The 25043-nt window shown below is 39.3% G+C and overlaps 1 protein-coding gene across 1 annotated transcript in view; it reads right to left on the bottom strand.

The window, feature by feature from the left end:
- The window catches only part of LOC121388097 (zinc finger homeobox protein 3-like), a 116562-nt gene that overhangs the window by 36461 nt on the left and 55058 nt on the right, over positions 1–25043 (bottom strand). The window contains exon 2 of the mRNA XM_041519312.1: positions 21756–25020. Within this exon, the coding sequence (XP_041375246.1) occupies positions 21756–24960 (3205 nt within the window). The 5' untranslated portion in view covers positions 24961–25020. The remainder of the gene's footprint in view (positions 1–21755; positions 25021–25043) is intronic.

The following is a 25043-nucleotide window of genomic DNA, read 5'->3' as shown; positions in this document are numbered from 1 at the left end:
CAGTTGTTTTGATATACCAGTTGTGGTGCACTGGATGGAACAAAAAATAGCTCAATGGGCCCACCAATGGGGATCAATCCCAGACTGACTGTGCATCAAGCAAGTGCTTTACGACTGGGCTACGTCTCGCCCAAAATATGACTAAAAGACAATAATATTAATCCTGTGAAACTATCGCGGTATTAAACAGTTGGAGAATGCCTGTATGAACTGCCCGATAGCGGGGTGATCTGATAAGGAAAATATCACATTAACTTGTACCAATGATATGCCAGCCTGCGACCCATCAGTCTGTGGGACAGCCCAGGGGAAATTGAGACAAATCAATATTTGGTTGTTGTATATAAATCAACACGATGGCTGTTCACATACTTGACTGTCATATGAAGCCCCAGAGATAAACCAAACAGGCCAATTTATATCTTCATTAATGCAGCAATAATGTAAACTATGAAGTTATAATTTTAGCAAGCAAGAAAAAAAGAGAAAGAAAGAAAAAGAGGCCATTTTCTGAATTACTGACATATTAGTGGAGATGATGCATTTTTCATCAACAAAATGTAAAAATTGAAAAAAATAATCCAGTGCTCTTCTTCGAAGGTTTAATTGAAAATCGAATATCACACGAGTCAAAATCGTAAATAAATTAAATAAAAGAAAAAGACATTATTTCCTGTATCTTATATTTTCAGCACAATGTCTACAAAGTGTTAAACGTATATTTCATTATTAATTTGACAAAAACTTAATTTGAAAATGACATGCCCTGTGATGAGCTACCATCATTTTGGCTGTATGGCTGACAGAAACTTGAATATGGATACAGATTTCTCGACCAAGTTTATCAAACTGCTAATCAGTTTTGAGGTTGAGCTTAAACTCTACGTTATTATTATGAACCATTATAATTAATTCTAGGTGGGAGCTGGTACCGTGATGTGAACCCAGTACCTATCAACCTTGAGGTTAATGGCTTAACCACTGTGCCATTGAGGACTGTTTAAGGGCAGTTTTCCTTGTGTGTGGTTTCTCACGTGGTGGGGGCATGGTACATGCAATCTACATGACAAATGTATTCCGGTATTACAATACCATACAGAGTTGAAATGGAATATTGAAAACCAAAGAAATAATTTTCTGATGCATCCAATATTCTACGTCCTATGCCTGTTCTGCATCAAAATCTTTGCACATGGAACAGGTCAGTATAAGATGCAAAGAAAAAAAGAAATGTTTTATTTAACGACGCACTCAACACATTTTATTTACGATTATATGGCGTCAGACATATGGTTAAGGACCACACAGAGTTTGAGAGGAAACCCGCTGTCGCCACTACATGGGCTACTCTTTCCGATTAGCAGCAAGGAATCTTTTATTTGCACTTCCCACAAGCAGGATAGCACAAACCATGACCTTTGTTGAACCAGTTATGAATCTCTGGTCGGTGCAAGTGGTTTACACCTACCCATTGAGCCTTGCGGAGCACTCACTCAAGGTTTGGAGTCGGTATCTGGATTAAAAATCCCATGCCTCGACTGGGATATGAACCCAGTACCTACCAGCCTGTAGCCCAATGGCCTAACCACGACACCACCGAGGCTCAATGCAAGGAAACTAGAGTTCTATACACCTACAACCTGTTACACGTCCGGTAACCATTTCTTCTACAACATAACACATCTTGAAAACATGCAATGACTTTTGATGCACCTGGTGTCAGTGCCTGGTCAGACTGGGGGAAAAGAAACCCCCACTTTCCAGCCTTGAATTATACAGATAAATACTTTCCTAAATCCATCCTTTATTTCTTAGTAATAAACTCTATGTGGTGGTATAGACGTGAACCTAAAAATTAATTCAAACCTTGTGCAAACTCGTCAAAAAGAAATTCCATTACACCATCAAAATGCTAAGTACCAAGAAGAGATAACGATGGGGAGAGATAGGTTCTTTTTTCTCCATGTCTTACAACAGGAAGCCAACAAACACTGTCTTATCACCGCGACCTCTGACCGCCAGAGATTTGCAGGACCCCAGGTGACCCCAGCTTCTGCCAGCTTATCAGAAACAGAACACCCACAGCCGGCCTAACATCCAGGCAGCCATAAGACAGAGTTTACTGTTACAACAGATTCATCTCATGGCAGCTGATTCACTTTGGGAAATTCTCTAAACAAGACCTCAGGGTAGATCAGGAAATATTTATGAGGGGATGGGACACAAAGGCAAAAAGATGGCACATTGACCTACTTGTGAAAAGGGCATCCCAAGTAAAGTTCCAACATTCCTCCACCCCCCACCCACTTCCTCCCCCCCCCAATACACACAGAGACAAACCTTATCTGAATAACAATTTAGAAAAATGAAAATTGTAAAACAAAAAGAGAGAGAGAGAGAAAAAAGAAGAAGAGAGAATTATTAGTTACAAACTAGTCCATCTTTTATTAGTTACAAATTAACCGATCTTCCATTAGTTACAAAATTGTCCACCCGTCTTAAATTATAAACTAGTCCATCTTTCATTAATTAATTACAAACTAGTCTCCCGGGTACAAGTACAATCAACCATGGAAGCACAGACATTGTTTAGGGTCAGAATACAGAACAATAAAACATTTTTATTGAAATAAAAAAAAATAAAAAAAATAAAAAGATAAAAAGAAGAAGAATCAGCAGCAGCCAGCGCAACTGGCCGAGCAAGGCAAATTAAGCATCTAAAGAGCAGAGAATCTGAGATGTTTTGTAACCACCATGAACAAATACTCGTCGCTTGTCTTTTCCGAACATCAAAAGCATACTACAACACCTTCGGATTGATTAGTCTCCGGAAAATTTAATCACGGCCCCAGTAAGGTGTTTTTCGATTGGGTCGTGCGCCGGGACAGGCATGTTGCGACTTGGCTTCGGGGATGCCAGCAATTTTTGCGCTGCTCTCGGAATTCTTGCACTGAAATTCCGCCAGTGTTCTAAACACAACAATGCTTTAATCCTGCTCACACACAGGAAGATAGTAGATTTTGCAGGCTCTTTTATTCACCATCTCTGACATTTCTTTAACATATAAAAACATGTTTTCACATTGTCCAAGGGCTCGTCGCCAATAAAACAAATAAAGACACAGAGTTATGCTGGCCAGATTAATGAACGGGGAAGGTATAGACGAGAAATGCAGAAACCGTCTGATGTAAAAATTAACTGAGTAACATTCATTTATAAAACACTTACAGAACTCTACGGCTTCTAGAGTTGTTATAAAAATACACTAGCCATGGGATCAGTGATTTAAAAAATCTACTAGCCATAATTAAAAATTCACTAGCCCTACTTTAAATACAATTTTACTAATAGGAATAATTGAATATGTCACCTAAAGAAGGAGACAGAGCTTAAAAACTCTTACATTTGAGGAGAGGAAGGGCAGGATATTTATATTTACAAAACAGACTTACATGCAGTATTTAACAACTTTGTTTTTCACTAGCCATCGGGCATGGCAATAATAGTTATTTACTAGCCCAACATTGAATATCATTAGACATGGGAGTGGGACTACCATAATCTAGAAGCCTTGAACTCCCAACCCCACATCATTACTAACCGCCTCCCCCACAAAAAATAAACCCGTTTATAATTATTCCAGAAATTATGTACCTATGGTTTGTTTGTTTATCAAAAGAAAATGAATTTTTCTTTAACACAACATCAAGTTATTAAGTCAAAAGATTATTACTAAATACTGAGCAATATTCTTTTATAGTATTTTTATACCGCTGGGTTTTCGTTGCAATTTAATATCAACTGACTAAAAAATTTAATAATTAATATAAATTAAGGGAAATAATTATTAATTAATAGTTATTTAGATATATGTTTGTGCCATACTAGTATAAAATAACAGACATACCAAGTTTTTAACACAAGAAAGAGAAAGAGAAAAAAAAAAGAAAAAAAAAAAGAAAGAAAAAAAGAAAAAGAAATGAAAAGAACTTGTAATATGCTAAAAATTTATGTATAATAATTTCACGAAACAATTAAGGAGTGGTTACCATTCAAGAGACTGGCTAACAACCATCAACAAAGTTTATGATTGCCGTAAATTATCACAACCTACTGTTTGCACAGACGTAAGTGAAAGAAAACAATGTGGCACACCTATACAGCAGACAGAAGGACAAACAATAGCTGATTACGTCAAAGCCAACATGTGACCTAATTAGTTCTGTTTGACAAGGCTTGTCACAGGTGTTGTGTGTTCAGATCGGTGTACACATGCCAAGGTAAATCAGCACACTGACTTACGTTTGAAGTCACAGCTACAAATCATTAGGCTAACCTTCGAGGTATATTTTAAATACAAACACAATGTCCCCCCCCCCCCACCCCTCTCTTTCATGCACGCACACATATATAGACATAAGTTACACACACAACCATTCAGACATACATTACACATACATATATACAAATACACACAGGGTATGTTTTAAATATAAAGCCAAAGCCACAGACACACACACACACCCATACACACACCCATACAGTACACACACACACACACCCACCCATACAGTACACACACACACACACACACACACACACACAGCACAAACACACACACAGCACAAACACACACACAGCACAAACACACCAAGTACACACACACCCATACAGTACACACACACACACACACACGGACACAAACACACACACAAACACACACACAAACACAAACACACACACACAAACACACATACACACGCACGCACGCATGCAGGCAGGCACACACGCACGCACACACACCTAGTTTTGTTTAATGATATCACCAGAGAACATTGATTAATTAATCATCGGCTATTGTATGTCAAACTATTGTTATAATTTTATGAGTCCTCAGAGAAAACCTGTAAATTTTCCCATTACAGGTAACAACAAGGAAGTTTTAATATACCAGTCTTTGATATACCAGTCATGGGGTGCTGGTTGGGATGGGGGGAAAAACCAAACAATCAAAGAATGTGTCCACCAGTGGGGTTCGATCCTATGACCCATGCACCACTGAGCTAGATCCCGCCCCAAGTGGATATATTTAAAGTTTGTTTTGTTTAACGACACCACTAGAACACATTGATTTATTATTAATCATCGGCTATTGGATGTCCAAACACATGGTCATTTTGACCTGTATAGTCTTTGAGAGAAAACCCACTACATTTGTTTTTATTAGCAAGGGATCTTTTATATGCACCATGCCACAGACAGCACATCACATACCACAGACTTTGACGGGAAGGAGGGCATGTGCCCCCTACTTTTCAGATATTTTGCTTTATATTTGCTTTAAAAGTGTGTAAATAAAAAGTGTGACCCCTCACTTTTTGGTACCTTTCTACTCCACTGTTTGATATACCAGTCATGGTGCACTAGCTTCAACGAAAAATAGCCCAATGGGTCCACAGACGGGGATCGATCCTAAACCAACCACACGTCCTACCCCTAGATATATTTAATGCCAGCGACTTGATGCATCACGGCTAATTGTCACCTGTCCGTGAGTCTGTGTGTATGAAAAGGGATTGGTTCTCCAAACTCAGGCTTTTGCACAAAAGCATCCTGTGTAAAGTAAAACATCTTCCCAAGATAGACACTCGAGTATTCGGCCAATGACACAGGAATTAGCAGCTGGCTTTGTGACAAGCAAGAATCCAACTTTCCTTAAGGGATTAACACAGTGTTTGTCGAGAGTAAATCGCGCTGCCCCTTCGCACTCAACTTTCGAAGAGAAATATAAACTTGTAAATTTTTGTGATTGCTCTTACCTTGAAATAAATCCAAACAGAACGAGTAATCTCCTGATAAAGTAAATATGGATCTCTGCCACTGGAATACTTTCCTATTTTACACTGTATTGCATTATTTAACTTGTCTTAAGCTTAATCTACCTTTTTTCTCCCCACTTGTTAAAAAAAAATCCCAGTCTGATTTTTATTTTTTCAAATTTCTTTGCACAAAACATTTTAAAGGTTATCCCACCTTTGAGATTAATCCACATTTCCTTGGAATTTTTCACAAACTATGTTTCTTCATAAATCTTCAGGTACAGTAAAAGAAAAGAAAAGAAAAAAAGTATGTATATTTTGAGGGCTGAATTAATAAATATGAAACTGCAGAAGATAACCAGATAATCCATTTTTTATGTAGGGGCGGGATGTAGCCCAGTGGTAGAGCGCTCGCTTGATGTGCGGTTGGTCTGGGATCGATCCCTGTCCGTGGGCCCACTGGGCTATTTCTCGTTGCAGCCAGTGCACCATGACTGGTATATCAAAGGCCGTGATATGTGCTTTCCTTCCTTCCTTCCATTTTTTTTTATATGTTACTTTTTCGGTATCTGCACTGTTACAGCTAAAGCAATCCATGTCCCCCTACCAGACCAAACTTTTTTTCACATCTCTTAAGTTCAATGGCTATAACTCTTGTCAAAAATACACTCAAGATGTCACTGTTAACTGATGACTTAATCTACCCTCCCACCTTTATTGCTAACAATATTTTGTTTCCAACATTTGTCCTTGAGTGTTACCCCCCCCCCCCCCCAACAACCCTAGGAACTGCCACAAGGCTATTCAACAAGTGGGTTTGGTCCTGTATTAAATATACATACTTGTACAGCTAGCCCAAGATTGTACATGTATTTAGAAATGCTTTGTTTGCGCATTATCTTTTGATACCAGTAATGCCACTTTCAATTCTCTAAACAAGCACACACATGTACATGTACCGAAGAAAAGAATATTTTAGCAGATATCTTTCTTATGTTCAGAGCGCATGAAAAGAATATATCATTATATTAACGTCAGTTTGTGTTAATACTATCTATTAATCAGCACTCATATAATAAAATGGCCGGGATCTAGCTAAGTCAGTAGAGTGCCTGTCTGAGGTGTTTGGGTCCCACAACTGGTATATCAAAGACCATGGTATGTGCTGTCCTGTTTATAGAAAAGTGCCTATAAATGATCCTTTTTCTGCAAATTATAAAATATACTGGATTTCCACTGAAGTCAACGTGTCAAAATTACCAAATGTTTTTCATCCATCAAAAATTTATAAATTTGTACTCTATGGTGTATTTAAACAAAACAAACTAACTTTCACATAATAAAATAAGGGCTGATTCAGAACTGATCACGGAGTTGGGGGAGGTGTGTGTGCAGGAGGCATCATAACTATTTTATGCATGATAATATTGCTGCATATTTTCCCACCAATGCACACATGATTTTAATTTTAAAATTGTACTTAAGATTGCTCCACCCCCCCCCCCCCTCTATTTTATTAAATCTGGACGACCACTAACCATTAAATAAAATCTAATATCTCCTACCTGCCCGCATGCCCCTCCCCTACCAATCACCCTGGAGATTTTTTTTTTTTTTATCAATCCCACTATAGATAATTAAAAAATAGTTCTGCAGTTTTAATAACAATGAGTAAATCAGTTGCGTTTCTTCCACCCCTTTTCGAAACCCCCTCCCCCCACACACACATGTGACAGCCATATAGTTTACCCACCTAAATCCACCCTAATGTGTACATATGTAGCTCTGACACTCGCCAAATTCGCCAATTACAAATTTAAAAACAATTGGCAAATTTTATTTTAATTTGGCGTAATAATTTCATGTAGGAATTGAAATGTTAAAAATACTAGTAATTAGTTTTTTTCTCTCCAATGTTTGAAGTACATGTATAATAGAGAATTTGTTAAAATTGTCTACTCAGCCACTGCTAGCCCTGTGTGAGCTACTTTGAGCACAACACTAATCAATAATGTTCTGTCTTATGTAGTACAATCAGTTAAAAACACCACAACAGCTGTTTTTATTCCTAATGTAGCAAACAGACACTGCACAGTGATAGGTCAGCCCAGTTTAGAAACACATTTTCAACTGATATATATAAAACAAAGATAAACAATAAATACTGATAATTAAAATAACAGCAACCCCCCCCCCCCCAAAAAACACCCCAACAACCCCCAAACAAACAACCCAATCAACCAAAAACCCTCATACTAATAAGTACAGTAAGCCAGAAAACTGTAACATCACAACCCCCCCACCCACCCCCACCCTAATAGGTAATAATTACAGTGCCAGAAAACTGCCATTACACCCTCAAAAAAAAAATCCCACTAAAACCAAAGTACCAGTAATGACACAGCGCAAGAAAACTGTCATTACCCCGCCACCCCCACCAAAACCCCCCCAAACACAAACATATTACCCTTGTAGTCCACACAGTGCTAGAGAACTAACAACAAAAAAACAAAACAATCAATAACAACCCTTATAAATAAAAAAATAAAAAAAGTGCCAAACAACTGCACAATAAATTATTCAATATTTGTTTGATCCCACCCCTCGAGACAGCGGACATAGATAAACGACACAATGGCAATATGGCAGCTTGAGACACACACACACACACACATGCGCGTACACACACACACACACACACACACACACACCACAGCCGAAACTAGAGTAACTAGTCACACGTTATCCACCACAACACCCAAACTCCCATTTAAATTATACTATCAGAGTCGGAACTATCAGTATCAGTATCACTTCACTACCTAGAGCCACGAACAGAACCTAACCTAACCTCTGACAAAACACTTTAAACCCTCCCCGAGGGGGCAGAGTCAACAACCCAGATGACACGAGGCCTCTGCCAGGCACATTGGTGTGATGGAGAAAGAAACCCGTAAACATGTCACCCGATAATGTGGGACTGCTGAAACGCAGATCACAAGATTTCCTATGTGTCTTATTGGCTAGTAAAACCACTGAGGCTGTCGATAAGGCTAGCACAAATAGAAAACACACACAGAGAGAGAGAAAGAAAGACAGAAGAATAAAGAAGAAGAAGAAGAAAAAAACTTGACCCTACCAAGTAAAACGATGTGAAATGCTAACTGAGTATATAAAGACTACGTAAAAATGTCAGTGTCATGGCTTACCGAGTGTCGAGGCTTCATTACCGTGGCGATCCTGCATCCCTCATTACCACATTGATACGAGACTTTCTTATTTTAATTTTTCTTACACACTAACAGTCATCGCCGTCGGTATACAGCACACCTTAAACACCAATACTCGGCTTATTTCTGCGGTAAATGGCCCATTGTCAGTCATGGATCGAGTCACTTTCTGTGCTATGTAAATTCAATTATAGTCTCTCACTGTTGTTTCTTAAAAGACTGTCAAAGTATTCTATTTATTGCAAGCAGCATGGATAAAAAAAAAAGTAATGTAATTTGTTCCCACAAATTCATAAGGTGTCATTGTCTATGTCGTCCTAAAAAGCCGGGCTCCAATCAAAAGCTGTGAGTCACGAAAGGTAAGCAATTCATCTACAGATAAACTCATAAATGTGCTATCTACTAAGGACGCTAGATTAGAATATGAATAGATATAAAAAAAGAAAAAAACTGAGAGAGAAGTGAAACCATTCAGTTAAACATATCAGCACATAAAGTTAAACAAAGGTGCTCTCCGTTGCCACGGGAGACGGGGCATTCCCTTAAAAGAAAAAGATGACCTTTCACTATAGCTGATATCTGGCCCCCATAATGAGGGCTTTCACTGTGGCACAGAATTGATTTAAGAAATTTGACACAGAGCTGTCCTTTACTTGTAAACATACACTGCCTTCCATGTATAGTAATTTTTCTTTTTTAAGGCTTTCAAATCGCCATCCCTGTTGACACTACGGCTTTATTGTTTTCGAGAACATTTCTCCAGTGTTTGTGCCCCTGTTTAGGAAAGGGGAGGGGATGGGGATAACGTGTTGTCTTTTCAAATGATCCCCAAATAAACTGATTGTCTTCCTCGCGCGAGCTGCAATGATTTTATTCCAACTTTTGTCAGCTTTTGTGTATGTGAGAAACTGTCGGATGGCTTTTTGAAATCCTCGGTTTTTTGTTTTCCTGCGGATTGGCCGAAATCTCCCTTTATTTGCAAGGATGTTAACAGAAAAAAATATTTAGATACGTAGATATCTTTAGACTTAAAAAACCCAAACACATTGCACTTTTTTTTCTCTCAGCTATTTCAATTTTGTGGACTTGTTGCAAATGCACTTTATCAATTTTATTTTTAAAAACAGGAATGTAAAATGAAAGAAAAGTTATGGTGCTAAAACTTTATTTTATTTATATACAAAATTATTATTTTTTTTTATAAATACTAGTAGTTCTTTTGTATTGGTACACTAAACATGTTTAAATTACAGTTAAGGTTTTTAGAAAATGAGTCTTAAAATGTTTTTTGTTTTTGTTTTTTTTAATCAATACTTAATTTTAAAACTTATAGTCTGAGCTGAGTTAAAACTCTATTTACATGCTCTTATACCACACAGGTTTCAAGCACACCCATCATGGGCTTAGCCTCTGACATCGCCAGTGACCAAGTCCGGGACAGGGCTACAATCTGAACTACTAGCTGAATATCACATTATCAAAACTCACAAATAATTTTTTTATAATTTTATTAATATTTTTATCATATAGTTGAATAACTTTTGGAACAAATGCTGATAGCACTAAATCACTACACCATAATTTAACTTGATTTCTGTGCTTATATCCAAATACAGTTGAAGTATGCTGCCCTGGACACACACACACACACCTCATCTAACTGATGCCCAATGTACACGAGCAATAAGGTGTGTAAATGAGAAGAGACTCATGAAAACCGGGCAGTATATGCACTGTACACGAGCAATAAGGTGTGTAAATGAGAAGAGACTGATGAAAACCGTGCAGTATATGCACTGTACATGAGCAATAAGGTGTGTAAATGAGAAGAGACTCATGAAAACCGGGCAGTATATGCACTGTACACGAGCAATAAGGTGTGTAAATGAGAAGAGACTGATGAAAACCGTGCAGTATATGCACTGTACACGAGCAATAAGGTGTGTAAATGAGAAGAGACTGATGAAAACCGTGCAGTATATGCACTGTACACGAGCAATAAGGTGTGTAAATGAGTAGACACTGATGAAAACCGTGCAGTATATGCACTGTACACGAGCAATAAGGTGTGTAAATGAGTAGAGACTCATGAAAACCGTGCAGTATATGCACTGTACACGAGCAATAAGGTGTATAAATGAGAAGAGACTGATGAAAACCGTGCAGTATATGCACTGTACACGAGCAATAAGGTGTGTAAATGAGAAGACTGATGAAAACTGTGCAGTATGTGCACTGTACACGAGCAATAAGGTGTGTAAATGAGAAGAGACTGATGAAAACCGTGCAGTATATGCACTGTACATGAGCAATAATGTGTGTAAATGAGAAGAGACTGGTGAAAACCGTGCAGTATATGCACTGTTCACAGTGTGGGGGATCCTTCAGTTGACACTCACCACAGCTCCAATATTTGTCACAAACACAGCCACGCTGATAATGTGCTGCCGACGTACTCAGTGTTGGACGCCAAAGTTAGTCAACCCAGTGCAGACGTCCCAGTGAAAATAACAATTTCGGCAATAGTTTTATTTTTATTTAAACATTTAAAAAAAAATTATAAAGCGACATAAGAATATAATGCATGAATGATACTGACACTGGACAAAAGAATTCTGGGACATTTTTAAGAGTCTTAAGAGGGGGTTGTAATGTGAACTTTTCATCAAAGAAAGTTCAGGAAGTTTTGTTTAATAACACCATCAGAGCACACTGAATAATGAAACATTGGCTATTGAATGGTAAACATTTGGCAATTTTGAATCTTGGTCTTAGCAGCAAGGGATCTTTTATATGCACTTTCCCACAGACAGGACATTTCATATCACAGTCTTTGATATAAAAGTTGTGGGGGCACTGGATGGAATGAGAAAAAAAACCATTCAGCGAAATAGGTCAACCAAGGGGTTTCGAACCTTCAACCCACGCACCACAGGCGAGCACTCTACCAACTGAGCTAGATTCGGCCTCCTCATCAAAGGACAGGAACAGTTTATGGTTGTTGCTAATTTAAAAAGCTGCTAACTGAAAAAATAACACACATGATGACAGCAAATAGTTTTCATTATTTCAACCAAATGTGAGAAACTGTCTGATGGCTTTTTGAAATCCTCCGCTTTTTTGTTTTCCTGCTGACCAAATGTCACAATTACCATATGTTAACAGGACAGCACATACCCCAGCCTTTGACTGATTTACACAGATCACTGAGTGGAACACAAAAAACCTTAACGAGTCTATCCAGAATGGGAGAGGGAGGGGTGGCGGTAATGGTGGGTGGTGGTAATGGTGAAGTATACGACTATTGGAATGTGATAATACACACCGGGATGAGTTGTAGCTTTAGTTTCCCAAGCTTCCGATGGTCTCAGTTTTCGTATCATTAAACGTGACCTGGATTCAATTGTAAGCTTCGGTGACAGACAAAAAGAAGCAAAATTAACCTATTAATTTCATAGCCATGTACCTCATCATTGTTCTCCGATACAGCCAGCTCCTTCTGTTTTTCACTCAATAAAATGCTCGGCGGGATTTTTCCAGCCAAGCATGCAAACATTTATTACATTTATTCTTTTTTATTTTCAAGTGTTGGCGGCCTTTTGATGTTTTATCAGCCAAGCGCAACATCCATTATGAATTGTGGAGAGGAATTTTATGATGAGGCTAAGCAGCGTATTTTAATGAGCTGCTTTCAATTCACTTTATCAGCCTTCATTTGTTTGCCATCTGATATACAATACTTACACAGGCGTCCATCTTGTTGTTTTTTTACCAGGTCTTAAATACCTGTTTTAATAACATCGCAAATACATACCTCACAGATGTATAAAGAAACAGTATATTTGAGGAGAAAGAAAGGTGGAAAAAAAGAAACGATTATTTAAGTTGCAGCAGCTGTTAGTGTTACAAGCAACACTAAGAAGAAGTTATTACTTATACTGGCAGCCATCTTGTTTTTCTTTCTATCATTTCTCAAATACTTATTTAATAATGTGTCAAATTCATACTCCACAATTGCATTCCAAATGTAATTTGCATCAGTTAAGAGTAATCTGAAGAAGAATCTATTACTTATACAGGCAGCCATATTGGTTTTTTAAACCATCTCTTATATACAGGTCTATTTTTATAACATGACAAAAATATACCTTTCAGTAGTAAACAAAAGGATACAGCACAAATATATCAGGCTCCTCTACAGCAAGAATAGTTGTCAAGAGGAATTTAAGAAAGATGAAAGAAAGAAATGTTTTATTTAATGATGCACTCAACATATTATATTTACGGTTATATGGCGTCAGACATATGGTTAAGGACCACAGATATTGAGGGAGGAAACCCGCTGTCGCCACTTCATGGGCTACTCTTTTCGATTAGCAACAAGGGTTCTTTTATATGCACCATCCCACAGACAGGGTAGTACATACCACAGCCTTTGAAATACGATTGGGCTATTTCTCGCTCCAGCCAGTGCACCACGACTGGTATATAAAAGGCCGTGGAAATGTGGTGAGTTTCCTCCCAGACATATGTCTGAATCACCATATGTCTGACATCCAATGGCTGATGATTAATACATCAATGTGCTCTAGTGGTGTTGTTAACCAAAACAAACCCCACCCACCAGCCATGTAATCCACTGTCCAATAGCCCTGCCTCGTAGAAATATGATTTTGCATTCAATAAAACACGTCAAATACTTGTGTTAAGATTCCTGCTATGTATTACCTTCATATAGTATACAATAAATATGTTAAAGACACTGATATGGACATGGGTGGGTTGGGGGGGGGGGGGGGGGGTGAGGGGTGAAGAGAAAAAATAAAGACACGAGATGGCCAACTGTTTTGTAGAAATATAATTTTCAATGTAATAACATGTGTCCAGTTACTTTCCTGGTATGTATTACCCTAATGGTATATAATAAATATGCTAAAGCCATCAATGTGACATATTAATATGTATGAAGGTGGGTTAAAAAAATAAAAATAAAAATGAAAGACACAAGATGGACAACTCATACATCAGAGTGTAGCACAAACGCCCCCTGGTGTAATTATGAATGAGTATTATACATGGGCCACTCACTGGCCTCTGACCTCGGGTCAAGTGGCTTGAGGGCCAAACTTGTCAGTGGACAATACAGGGTCTAAGTATCTATCCAAACAAAAAATACAGCTGGTCAAACCACGGTAAATGATGATATATTAGGAAGGGATAAAAACAGTAGCTGACCCAGCCTTCATGGTGTAGTGGTCAAGCCACCGTCCTTCAGGCTAGTAGGTACTGAGTTCGCATCCCAGTACTGGCTCCCACCCAAAGAATACATTTCACTGATCATCAACAACTAACCACTAACCTCCACCCCACCAAGATTGCCACGGTTGGTGCAGAGGACAGTGTACTTGAACCTTAACTGAATTCTAATGAAATTAACACTAGTGAGATGAATCTCCTTGGCAGACACATTGGATTCAAACCAGTGTCCCATGATTGGTATTTCAAAGACTCTGGTATGTGCTGTGCTGTCTGGGAAAGTGGATATAAAATATTTTTTGTTTAAAGACACCACTAGGACACATTGATTTGTAACTCATTGACTACTGGATGTCAATGGTAATAAGATGATTATCTTGTGATATCCAATCAGCATACTAAAAATGTATTTACTCATGAAAATTAAAGTCCATGGGCCATTCTAGAAGTGCTATGTTGCAACAAGTTGATTATATCACAACATCCAAGAACATACCCTTAAATTTAAAAAAAAGAAAAGAAAGAAGACTAGAAGACATGCATGTACTCATCAAAGTAAAAAGCCCACCGGCCGAATTTTTAACAAACTGATTGTGTCACAATGTCTTAAGAACATAGTCTTAAATTAAATTATAACAAGAAAAACCTATGACTATATGTAACCATCACAAAAATAAAATCCCAAAGGCAGAATTGTGTAATGCAACAAGTTGATTACAAGTGTCATGTCATGTCTAAAATCCATGCTCTTAAATTAAATTGTGACAAGAAAGACTGGGAGACAGTCTATGAATACATGTACATGTACCCATTAAAAAACCCCAAAAAACCCAAAGGCTGAATTGTGTAATGCAACAAGCTGATGTCTCATACAAAGAATATACCTTTAGATTAAATTGTAACAAGAAAGACTGGGAGACAGTCTATAAATATATGTACCCATCAAGAAAATAAAAACCCCTAAGGCTGAATTGTGTAATGCAACAAGCTGATTGTGTCTCGTACAAAGAATATACCTTTAGATTAAATTGTAACAAGAAAGACTGGGAGACAGTCTATAAATATATGTACCCATCAAGAAAATAAAAACCCCTAAGGCTGAATTGTGTAATGCAACAAGCTGATTGTGTCTCGTACAAAGAATATACCTTTAGATTAAATTGTAACAAGAAAGACTGGGAGACAGTCTATAAATATATGTACCCATCAAGAAAATAAAAACCCCTAAGGCTGAATTGTGTAATGCAACAAGCTGATTGTGTCTCGTACAAAGAATATACCTTTAGATTAAATTGTAACAAGAAAGACTGGGAGACAGTCTATAAATATATGTACCCATCAAGAAAATAAAAACCCCTAAGGCTGAATTGTGTAATGCAACAAGCTGATTGTGTCTCGTACAAAGAATATACCTTTAGATTAAATTGTAACAAGAAAGACTGGGAGACAGTCTATAAATATATGTACCCATCAAGAAAATAAAAACCCCTAAGGCTGAATTGTGTAATGCAACAAGCTGATTGTGTCTCGTACAAAGAATATACCTTTAGATTAAATTGTAACAAGAAAGACTGGGAGACAGTCTATAAATATATGTACCCATCAAGAAAATAAAAACCCCTAAGGCTGAATTGTGTAATGCAACAAGCTGATTGTGTCTCGTACAAAGAACATACCTTTAGATTAAATTGTAACAAGAAAGACTGGGAGACAGTCTATAAATATATGTACCCATCAAGAAAATAAAAACCCCTAAGGCTGAATTGTGTAATGCAACAAGCTGATTGTGTCTCGTACAAAGAATATACCTTTAGATTAAATTGTAACAAGAAAGACTGGGAGACAGTCTATAAATATATGTACCCATCAAGAAAATAAAAACCCCTAAGGCTGAATTGTGTAATGCAACAAGCTGATTGTGTCTCGTACAAAGAACATACCTTTAGATTAAATTGTAACAAGAAAGACTGGGAGACAGTCTATAAATATATGTACCCATCAAGAAAATAAAAACCCCTAAGGCTGAATTGTGTAATGCAACAAGCTGATTGTGTCTCGTACAAAGAACATACCTTTAGATTAAACTATAACAACAAAGAAGGAAGGAAAGGTTTTATTTAATGATGCACTCAACACATTTTATTTACGATTATATGGCGTCAGACATATGGTTAAGGACCACACACAGATATTGAGAGAGGAAACCTGCTGTCACCACTTCATGGGCTACTCTTTCTGATTAGCAGCAAGGGATCTTTTATATGCACCATCTCACAGACAGGATAGCACATACCACAGCCTTTGATATACCAGTTGTAGTGCACTGGCTGGAACGAGAAATAGCCCAATAGGCCCACAGATGGAGATCGATCTCAGACCGACCGCGCAGCAAGCGAGCACTGTACCACTGAGCTACGTCCTGCCCCCAATTGTAACAAGAAAGACCAGGAGACAGTCTATGAATATATATACCCATCAAGAAAATTAAACCCCAAAGGCTGAATTGTGTAATGCAAAAAGTCTCGTATAAAGAACATACCTTTAGATAAAATTGTAACAAGAAAGACTGGGAGACAGTCTATGAATATATGTACCCATCAAGAAAATAAAAACCCCTAAGGCTGAATTGTGTAATGCATCAAGTTGATTGTGTCTCATATAAAGAACATACCCTTAAATTAAACTATAACAAGAAAAGAACTGGGAGACAGTCTAGGAATATATGTACCCATCAAAATGAAAGCCCACAGGCAGGAAATCACTTGGTGTTATAAAGCAACAAGTTGATGGTGTCCCAGGATTTCAAAGCGAGATAAAAGGTGAGAGAGAATGAAAATAAACAGTTCAGTGCTGCCAATGAAAAGGAGAGAAACAAAGGCAGATCACGAGACAAAAATAACCCGCTAACACAAGAGGAGCCAAGCGGGAGACGACTGCTCCCGTATATCACCAATCACTCGCTTTAGGATTACCACGGATTTTGTTCTTCAACTTGTAGTTTATAAATACATATAGAACACACTGTGTTCAAATCTCTGGTTAAAAGTCACTGGTTTTGTTGTTGTTTTTACATGGTTTTGTAGTCACAAAATAAAGAATATGATTTTTAAAAATTATTATTATTTTTCACTCTTTTTTCTAATGCGATTACCACTGATTTTGTTCTTCAACTCGTAGTTTATAAATAAATACAAAACTGTGTTCAGATCTTTGGTTAAATGTCACTGGGTTGTTTTTTCTCACAATGTTATGTAGAATAGAATAGATATTTAACGACACCCCAGCACACATTATTTTGTAGTCACAAAATAAGGAATATGATTTTCAATAATAGTTTTTTTAAGCTGATGTCAGGTTTTTTTTTAATCCGATATCAGGTGGTTGACTTTTTGATGTATGAAGTAATTTTCAATAAATAGGCTGGATCTCACCTGAAATGCTGATAAATGACCTTTATTTAAATATGGTATAGAGTTCTCAGCTGTTTGAAGATCATTTCAACTCTTATTTTTAAACACGTATTTCATCCCTGCAATGTATTATGTGTGTGGAAATTAATCTTTACAAAGTTGTATATATTTATACCAGTATATATCATATTATAAAATAAATGTTTTGAGATTTTTTTTTTATTTTTTTTAAAATGCAAAATTGATATACATTTGTTTTCTCTGGTTTACAGTATTTGTAGCTCTAACAACCTTTTGAGTTAATTTTAACCAGCAGCTGACTAAATTACCTCCAAACACCTTGCTAACATGACTACTACTTCTGTGTGGTTGTTTCTTAATGGATTTTATTATTTTTTAAAATTTGATAAATGAAGTTTTAGATCCATTAAAGTCAATACCCCAGTTTCAACCTCTTAAAATGGACACTGACTTTGGTTAATCTACAAACCTATAACACATTTTGGTTAAAATTGCAATAGAGTGAAACCAGAGTCTGTGACGTGGAAACAGGAAAATACCCTTCAAAAATAGACTACAGCTTGTCTCCATAACTGGTACTTCTAAGAGGTACATACATTTTTAAAAATACGAAAAATAAATTTTGTGGTATTACAAACACCAGGATGACTAGAAACACTGCGGATGTTCAAAATGGATAATCTAAACAATAATAATAAAAAAACCGTATATGTCTGATTTTAAATATCAAACAATGATTCTAATACTGGAAAATATGCCATAGTATTTAAAAACTAGGGTCTGTCACTTTAAATTATGCATGACATGGTCATCTTGTCATCCTAATAGCTCAACATACATTTTATGTGATAAAAGGTAACTAAACTCGGGGACTTTAATAAACAAGTAGTAAATTTGTCCTATTTTTTTTTCGTTTATATTTTGTAATAATTATTTTAACATCTCACTTATTGTTTACTTTTGAAAATGAAATAATAATGATATATTAATTACCGGTAAGTTTACTCAATTAATTTTATAATCTGAAAAATCCATTCCTAAGCATTCAATTCTTTTTTTTTTTTTTAATACCATTGCCAACAAAGACTGAAATTTGTGTGGGCGACTTTATTACAAGTTGACATTTATGTAACTGGCTTTCAGTAAGAGTTAATTAAGTAAGAAACACCCATACCAATACGGCTTATTTAAATATATATTTACTGTAAATATACTATGTAGTCAGCCTTTCCGACAGGGCTTGGGATGTAACCCAGTGGTACAGTGCTCGCTCGATGTGCGGTCGGCGTGAGATCAAACCCCGTCGGTGAGCCCATTGGGCTATTTCTCGTTCCAGCCAGTGCACCACGACTGGTATATCAAAGGCTGTGGTATGTACTACCCTGTCTGTGGGATGGTGCATATAAAAGATCCCTTGCTGCTAATCGAAAAGAGTAGCCCATGAAGTGGCGACAGCAGTTTTCCTCTCTCAATATCTTTAATATCTATAATTTAACTTGCTGCCAAATATTTTTTATGCATACTAAGCGACACAAATACCAATAGTGTGATACTGTGAAACATGCGATATCATGGGATGGGAGTATACTTATATTTATAAATAATTCCTTGGTCTATTATCCAGCCTTTTTGTTTTTGCTCATAGTGGTTATTATAAAATGCGATTGTTTTTGTACTTTATAATGAGGATACTTTTTTTAACAATAAGTTAGGGAGGAACATGAAAATGGGTGTGGGGGCTGGTGGTAAGAAATCGAAATCTAATTACAGCAGGCAGGTTAGAAACGAGTAATGTACTTAAATTCACGACAACTGTTTCTTTTGTCCGCAATCTGACACAGCTTCTTGACATATTTCCTTCATTTGGCGAAAATGTCTGCATGTATTCTGAAGCATCGAAAGGTCAAGGTCGGATTAATTCCTTTAAATAATGAACAATGGGCAAATATCTCCATCCCACGAAATTATTACTGTGATAAACACATGTTTCCCATCAACAAATATTGTTTCAAATTTAAAGCTGTTTTTCTGGGAGCACCAGGAAATATTAAACCTGTGAATCAGCCCGCTAACAATGAGCTTCACATCAGAGCCAGTTTCCAGTGGGGGAAGGGGGGAAAGGAGGAAGAGAGGGAGTTGACATTAAAGTATTATTATCAGAGGGAATAAGCTTACATAATTGGTGGATTTAAAAAAGAGAAGTTTTTAACAAATACTGCAAAACATCTCTAAACAATTTGTTGTTGCATTGATTCTACCCCACACCCAGTTTAAGTAGAAGTCTGGATGTCCACACACCCAGTTTATGTAGAAGTCTGGATGTCCCCACACCCAGTTTATGTAGAATTCTGAATGTCCCCACACCCAGTTTATGCAGAAGTCTGAATGTCCCCACACCCAGTTTATGTAGAATTCTGAATGTCCCCACACCCAGTTTATGTAGAATTCTGAATGTCCTTTTTATTACAGCATAAGCTTACATCATTGGTGGATTTTAAAAATAAAGTTCAACAAATACTGCAATAAATTCCCAAACAATTTGTGGTTGCATTGATCACACTATTTATCGTTGCAGCCAGTGCATCATGACTGGTATATTAAAACCAGTGGTATGTGCTATCCTGTATGAATATAACAGATCCCTTGTTACTGATGGAAAAGTGTAGAGGGTTTCCTCTCTGAGACTATATGTTAAAATTACCAAATGTTTGACATCCAATAGTCGATTATTAATAAATCAATGTGCTCTAGTAGTGTTGTTAAAGAAAACACACTTTTTACTTTCATCCCTCCCAAATCTGAAGATAACCCATTGTCACCCAGTTAAAAAAATATACTGTTTTATCACACTTTTCAAACGTAGCAACTCCCACCGAGTATATGCAGAAATCATCTTAACATCCTCAAATTTTAATTTAATATGGGATCACCCTAACTGTGCCCATCATATAGCCAGCTACCTGTAAGAATTTCCTCAGTTATCACTCTTAGGTGTTTGTGTACTTAAAAAAAAAAAGCATTTAAAATGGGGGAAAAGGGCTATTATCTGAGTGGCGGGTTAACTATCTGAATCTGCCCATCACACATCCGGCTTTGAAAATCTTCATTGTTGTCACGATACTGTGATTAGCAAAGCATGCTGAACAAAGCGTCTTCTCCACATGATACAGAGAGCTAAATATATCGGCCATTATCACAGAGATAGTTATGGAAATATTATTTCACTGAGCCTTGCTAAAGCTTTATTCATATTTCGATGTACTGACATTTGTTGTGTCGATATGTGTGAATGTTGAAAGCAAAACCCTTTTGTCTATACAGACAAACCTGTATATAAAAACCACATGTATAACCTATAAATATGGCCTTAATAAGCAGGTGGTCTTATACTGAGGTGAACATATTGTAGTCTCACTGAAGCATCATCAGTAACAAACCAATTGTTTAAAAGTTGCAAAATGGTTTAACATGTACAAAATTAAACGTTTTTTTGTTAACATCACCACTAGAGCCCATTACTTAAACTTTTGCTTAAGTTGCCAATTACATCCAACGGCATGTTGAGAAGGGCTAGAATGGTTTTAGCATCAAATGTTTGAGGAATGTTATGCGAGACAAGACGATGGTACCATTCAAGTAGTCCGTAAGGGCTCGATCTTTTAAACTTGTCATTGGTTTTAGTAGTAGCTTAAAATGTATTTTATTCAAAACACAAAAGGATCATATCTGAAAAGATGGTCAACAACTAAAAGACAAGGCAATACTTAGACTAAGTAGGGTAGCATTAAAAAAAAAAAGTAAGAAAAGAATCAGATAATAAAAGAACTTTTTCAGGTATTAAAAAAATACAGTTTAAATTAACAAGGACACTTTAATATTTTTCTGTTTTTAACTTCAACCACTCTCTCGCCAGGTACATCTGTAAGATGAACTGTAGAGTATCAACTATAGGTCTCTGAAATATTACTTAACAAAGAAGCATCCCCACCACCCCCACAAAACATTATTATCTCACTCACCTTCTTCAAAGTGGACAACCTCCCCATCCTTGAGACCCTTGACGACGAAGACAGTCCCGATTTCCAGCGGCAGTTTGTCCATCTCGTTTTTCTGAGAGGAGACGTTCTCCTTCTGGATGTGTCCCACGGACCGTGCGTGCTGGATCAGCCCCAGCTTCGTCTTGCTGCTGTGCTGGCACAGCGTGCACTGGTAATACTTGTCGTCGTCAGAGTCGGCCCCGGCAGCGGCCCCGAGTCGCGCCTCCTCCAGCTGCAGGTGCAGGAAGAGCTGGGCGCTGCTCTCGTGCTGCAGGCTGCCCGTGTGCATCTGCAGCTTGTGAATACTGTTGGTGTAGTAGTCGCAGGCATTGCAGCGCACCTGCACTGGGTTGCTCACGTTGAGGTACTTGAGGCGCCACTCATTGGCGGCCCCGCCCTCCTTGATGTGGTTCACGAGCTGCACTCGCTGCAGGTGCTTGTCCGTCTTGCAGTGCAGCTGGAAGTTGGCCTTCAGGTTGGTCTTGTAGGTGCACAGGTTGCACAGGTAGGAGCCGCTGGCCACGACGATGTGCTCGTTCTCCCGCTGCTTGGTGCGGTCGTGCTGCAGGTGCTGGTGCAGCGCATCCAGGGAGTCTGTCAGGTACGAGTTGCACACGCAGCAGTGGAAGAGCCGCACCGAGTCGGGAAACTCCCCCCCGGACGACAAGGATGGCGGCACCGGACAACTGGACATCCCATTCTCCGTGGTCAGGTTGACGGGGACCTCGAACCCAGCGGGCATCCCCGAGGCTAGCATCTGCTGGTCGTAGGGAAACATGGCCCCGGCCATCTGCGTGGGGAGGCCGAACAGCACAGGGTCCTGCTGGCCGAGCATCATCAGCTGGTTGATCTGCAGGTGCATGTCGCGCTGCATGTGCTTCATGTTCTGCTGCAGGACCATCATGTTGTGCGTGTGCTTCTCGCTCGTCATGTGGATGCGCAGGTTCCGCGCCACGGCTGTCTCGTAGTTGCAGACGTCGCAACGCCATGTCTGCTTTGGCTTTATCTTCTTGTACACGTCATCGGGGACCGCGGCACCAGCACCACCACTCCCCCCACTGCCGCCACCAATGCTGCTGCTGCTGCTGCTGTTGTTGTAGGTCTCCTGCTGCGTGATCTTCACCTCCTGGCCTCCGTTGGCCAGCTCCTGCATGTTGTTGATGTGCTTGTCCGACTGCATGTGGATGCTGAGGTTGCCCTTGGTGGTGGTCGAATAGTTGCACACCTCGCAGCGGTATGGCTTGTAGCCGCACGAGTATGTCTCGCCACGCGCAAGCCGCGGGTGTGGCTGGTTGGCGATGCAGTAGATGCACTGCTGGTCGCTCTCCGGGTGCTTCTCCTTCATGTGGATCTCCAGCGTCTCCTGGTACTTGTAGTGCCAGTTGCACTTGGGGCACTTCAGCGTCTTGCACGAGTTGCGCGAGTGCATCATTGTCATGTGGCCGCCCAGCGACTGCGACGAGCCGAGGATCATGTCGCACTTGGGGCACTCAGCCCCGTGGGCCCGGCCCTGAGGATGCTCGTCGCACACTCGGAGGAACGCGGGGTACATGGGGGGGTTGTGAATACTGGGCGAGGGCAGCGTGCTGGCTAGAGACAGAGGGTGAGACATTAACATAGATGATGATGACGTGATCGCCAAGCTCTTCGAGTGTGACAGAGATTCCGAGTCCTGGGAAGCGAAACTGTTCGTCACTGCCGTCGAACCTGATGCAGATACCAGCGACGGCAGACCGAGACTGCCGCCGTTTTTACTCGACTGTGAACAGTCCGATTCGGCGTCACTGGCCGAAGTGGCGTCGTCCATGTTTCCCCCATTTTTCACTTCCTCTTTAATGCTAGTGTGACCGATTAAACCGGTTCCCAAATCGATTCGATCGTTCTTTGTCAGACTTTTGGAAGTATGACTGATCGTCTCCATGACAGGTGGTAGTGAGATTTTTGGTTTTGAGTACACGTAACTAACACTGGTAGATTCCTTGCCGAGAAACGTCGTAGACGTCGACGACGTCTTTGCCTGGTAATACGGAAAAACTTTTTTCGACTCCGGGCTGGAGGTGCTCCTGGGAACGGGAGTGATTGCCACGGGTTCGAGGAAAGACATGAGCGCCTGCTTCTCCTTGCCGACACACTGGATTATTGCTGAAGCGTTTCGTTGAGACATCACTGCCTTCTCCTCTTTGCTCAACGTCATGGTGTGTTCGGTGTTCGCATGAGCAACGAAGGACTTTGAGAACCCGAAGGAGAGTTTGCAGATGAAACACATTAGAATGGGTTTGGTTGGGACCGTGAGAGCGGCGACAGGGGCCGAGGTAGATGGGGATATGTGGTTTTCTGCGACGCTCGATGACGTCGATTTGCCTGATCTCAGGTCGTACACGCGGTAGCTGTGCATGATGGGAGCATCGTGGCCGTGTTTCGACGTCTTTGTCGAGTTCGGCGTTGTACAGTAGTTGTTGAGAAAAGACTGTGGATTTCGGGAGAGGAAAAATGCATTGTTAATTTGTGGAAATGATGACGGAACAGCAGTTGAACTGATTTTCTTATCCACAATGATCGCTCCTTCCTGTTTAGGAACGTCCATAGAATCCAAATCGTCAAGGTCACAGCCATCGCACTCGATGATGTACGCCGAACCATCCGGGTTGTACACAATCTTCCCATCGAAACTCTCACCCTCGCTCAACTCGCTTTCGTCGGCCGATCCTGCGGTCCTCGAATTGGATTGAGAACATGGGTGGTCCATGTATTGCTGCAAGGTTGCGAACTCCATATCACAATCACCACATTTAACGGGATCATCATCACCATCGTCATCAACAACGTCGTCCTTGTCGGACAACCCACACACATCTCTGTCCACCACGGGAGGAGAAACACAATTCGTCACTGCCGCACCACTCTTTTCCTTCACCGAATTTGCCAGAATTTTTAATCCCTTTTTCTCGGATAGCACAGAGGAGGTGGAATAGTTGTAAAAGTTCTGATCCGATTCGTCGTTCTTCGAGACGACCATGTTGCCGATAATCGGTTTCAGCGGCGATTGCGATGATGACACCAGAAGCTGTTTGTCGACTGATGATAGCGGTTGCCGCTCGCCCATAGACGTTGCCGTGGTTACCAGGGTACTCTGGCAGCTGCTGAGGGCCTCCCCAGCCCTGTCAGCATTTAGGGACGAGACGTCCATCGTACAAAATCCACTGTCATTGTTATCTCCATGCTATAATGGACTTGAGGTCAAGGCCATCTGAAAAACACAAAGACGTCACA

Source organism: Gigantopelta aegis, chromosome 14 (genome assembly GCF_016097555.1).
Source record: "Gigantopelta aegis isolate Gae_Host chromosome 14, Gae_host_genome, whole genome shotgun sequence".
Lineage (NCBI taxonomy): Eukaryota > Metazoa > Mollusca > Gastropoda > Neomphalida > Peltospiridae > Gigantopelta > Gigantopelta aegis.
This window is presented reverse-complemented; position numbering and strand designations above follow the sequence as displayed.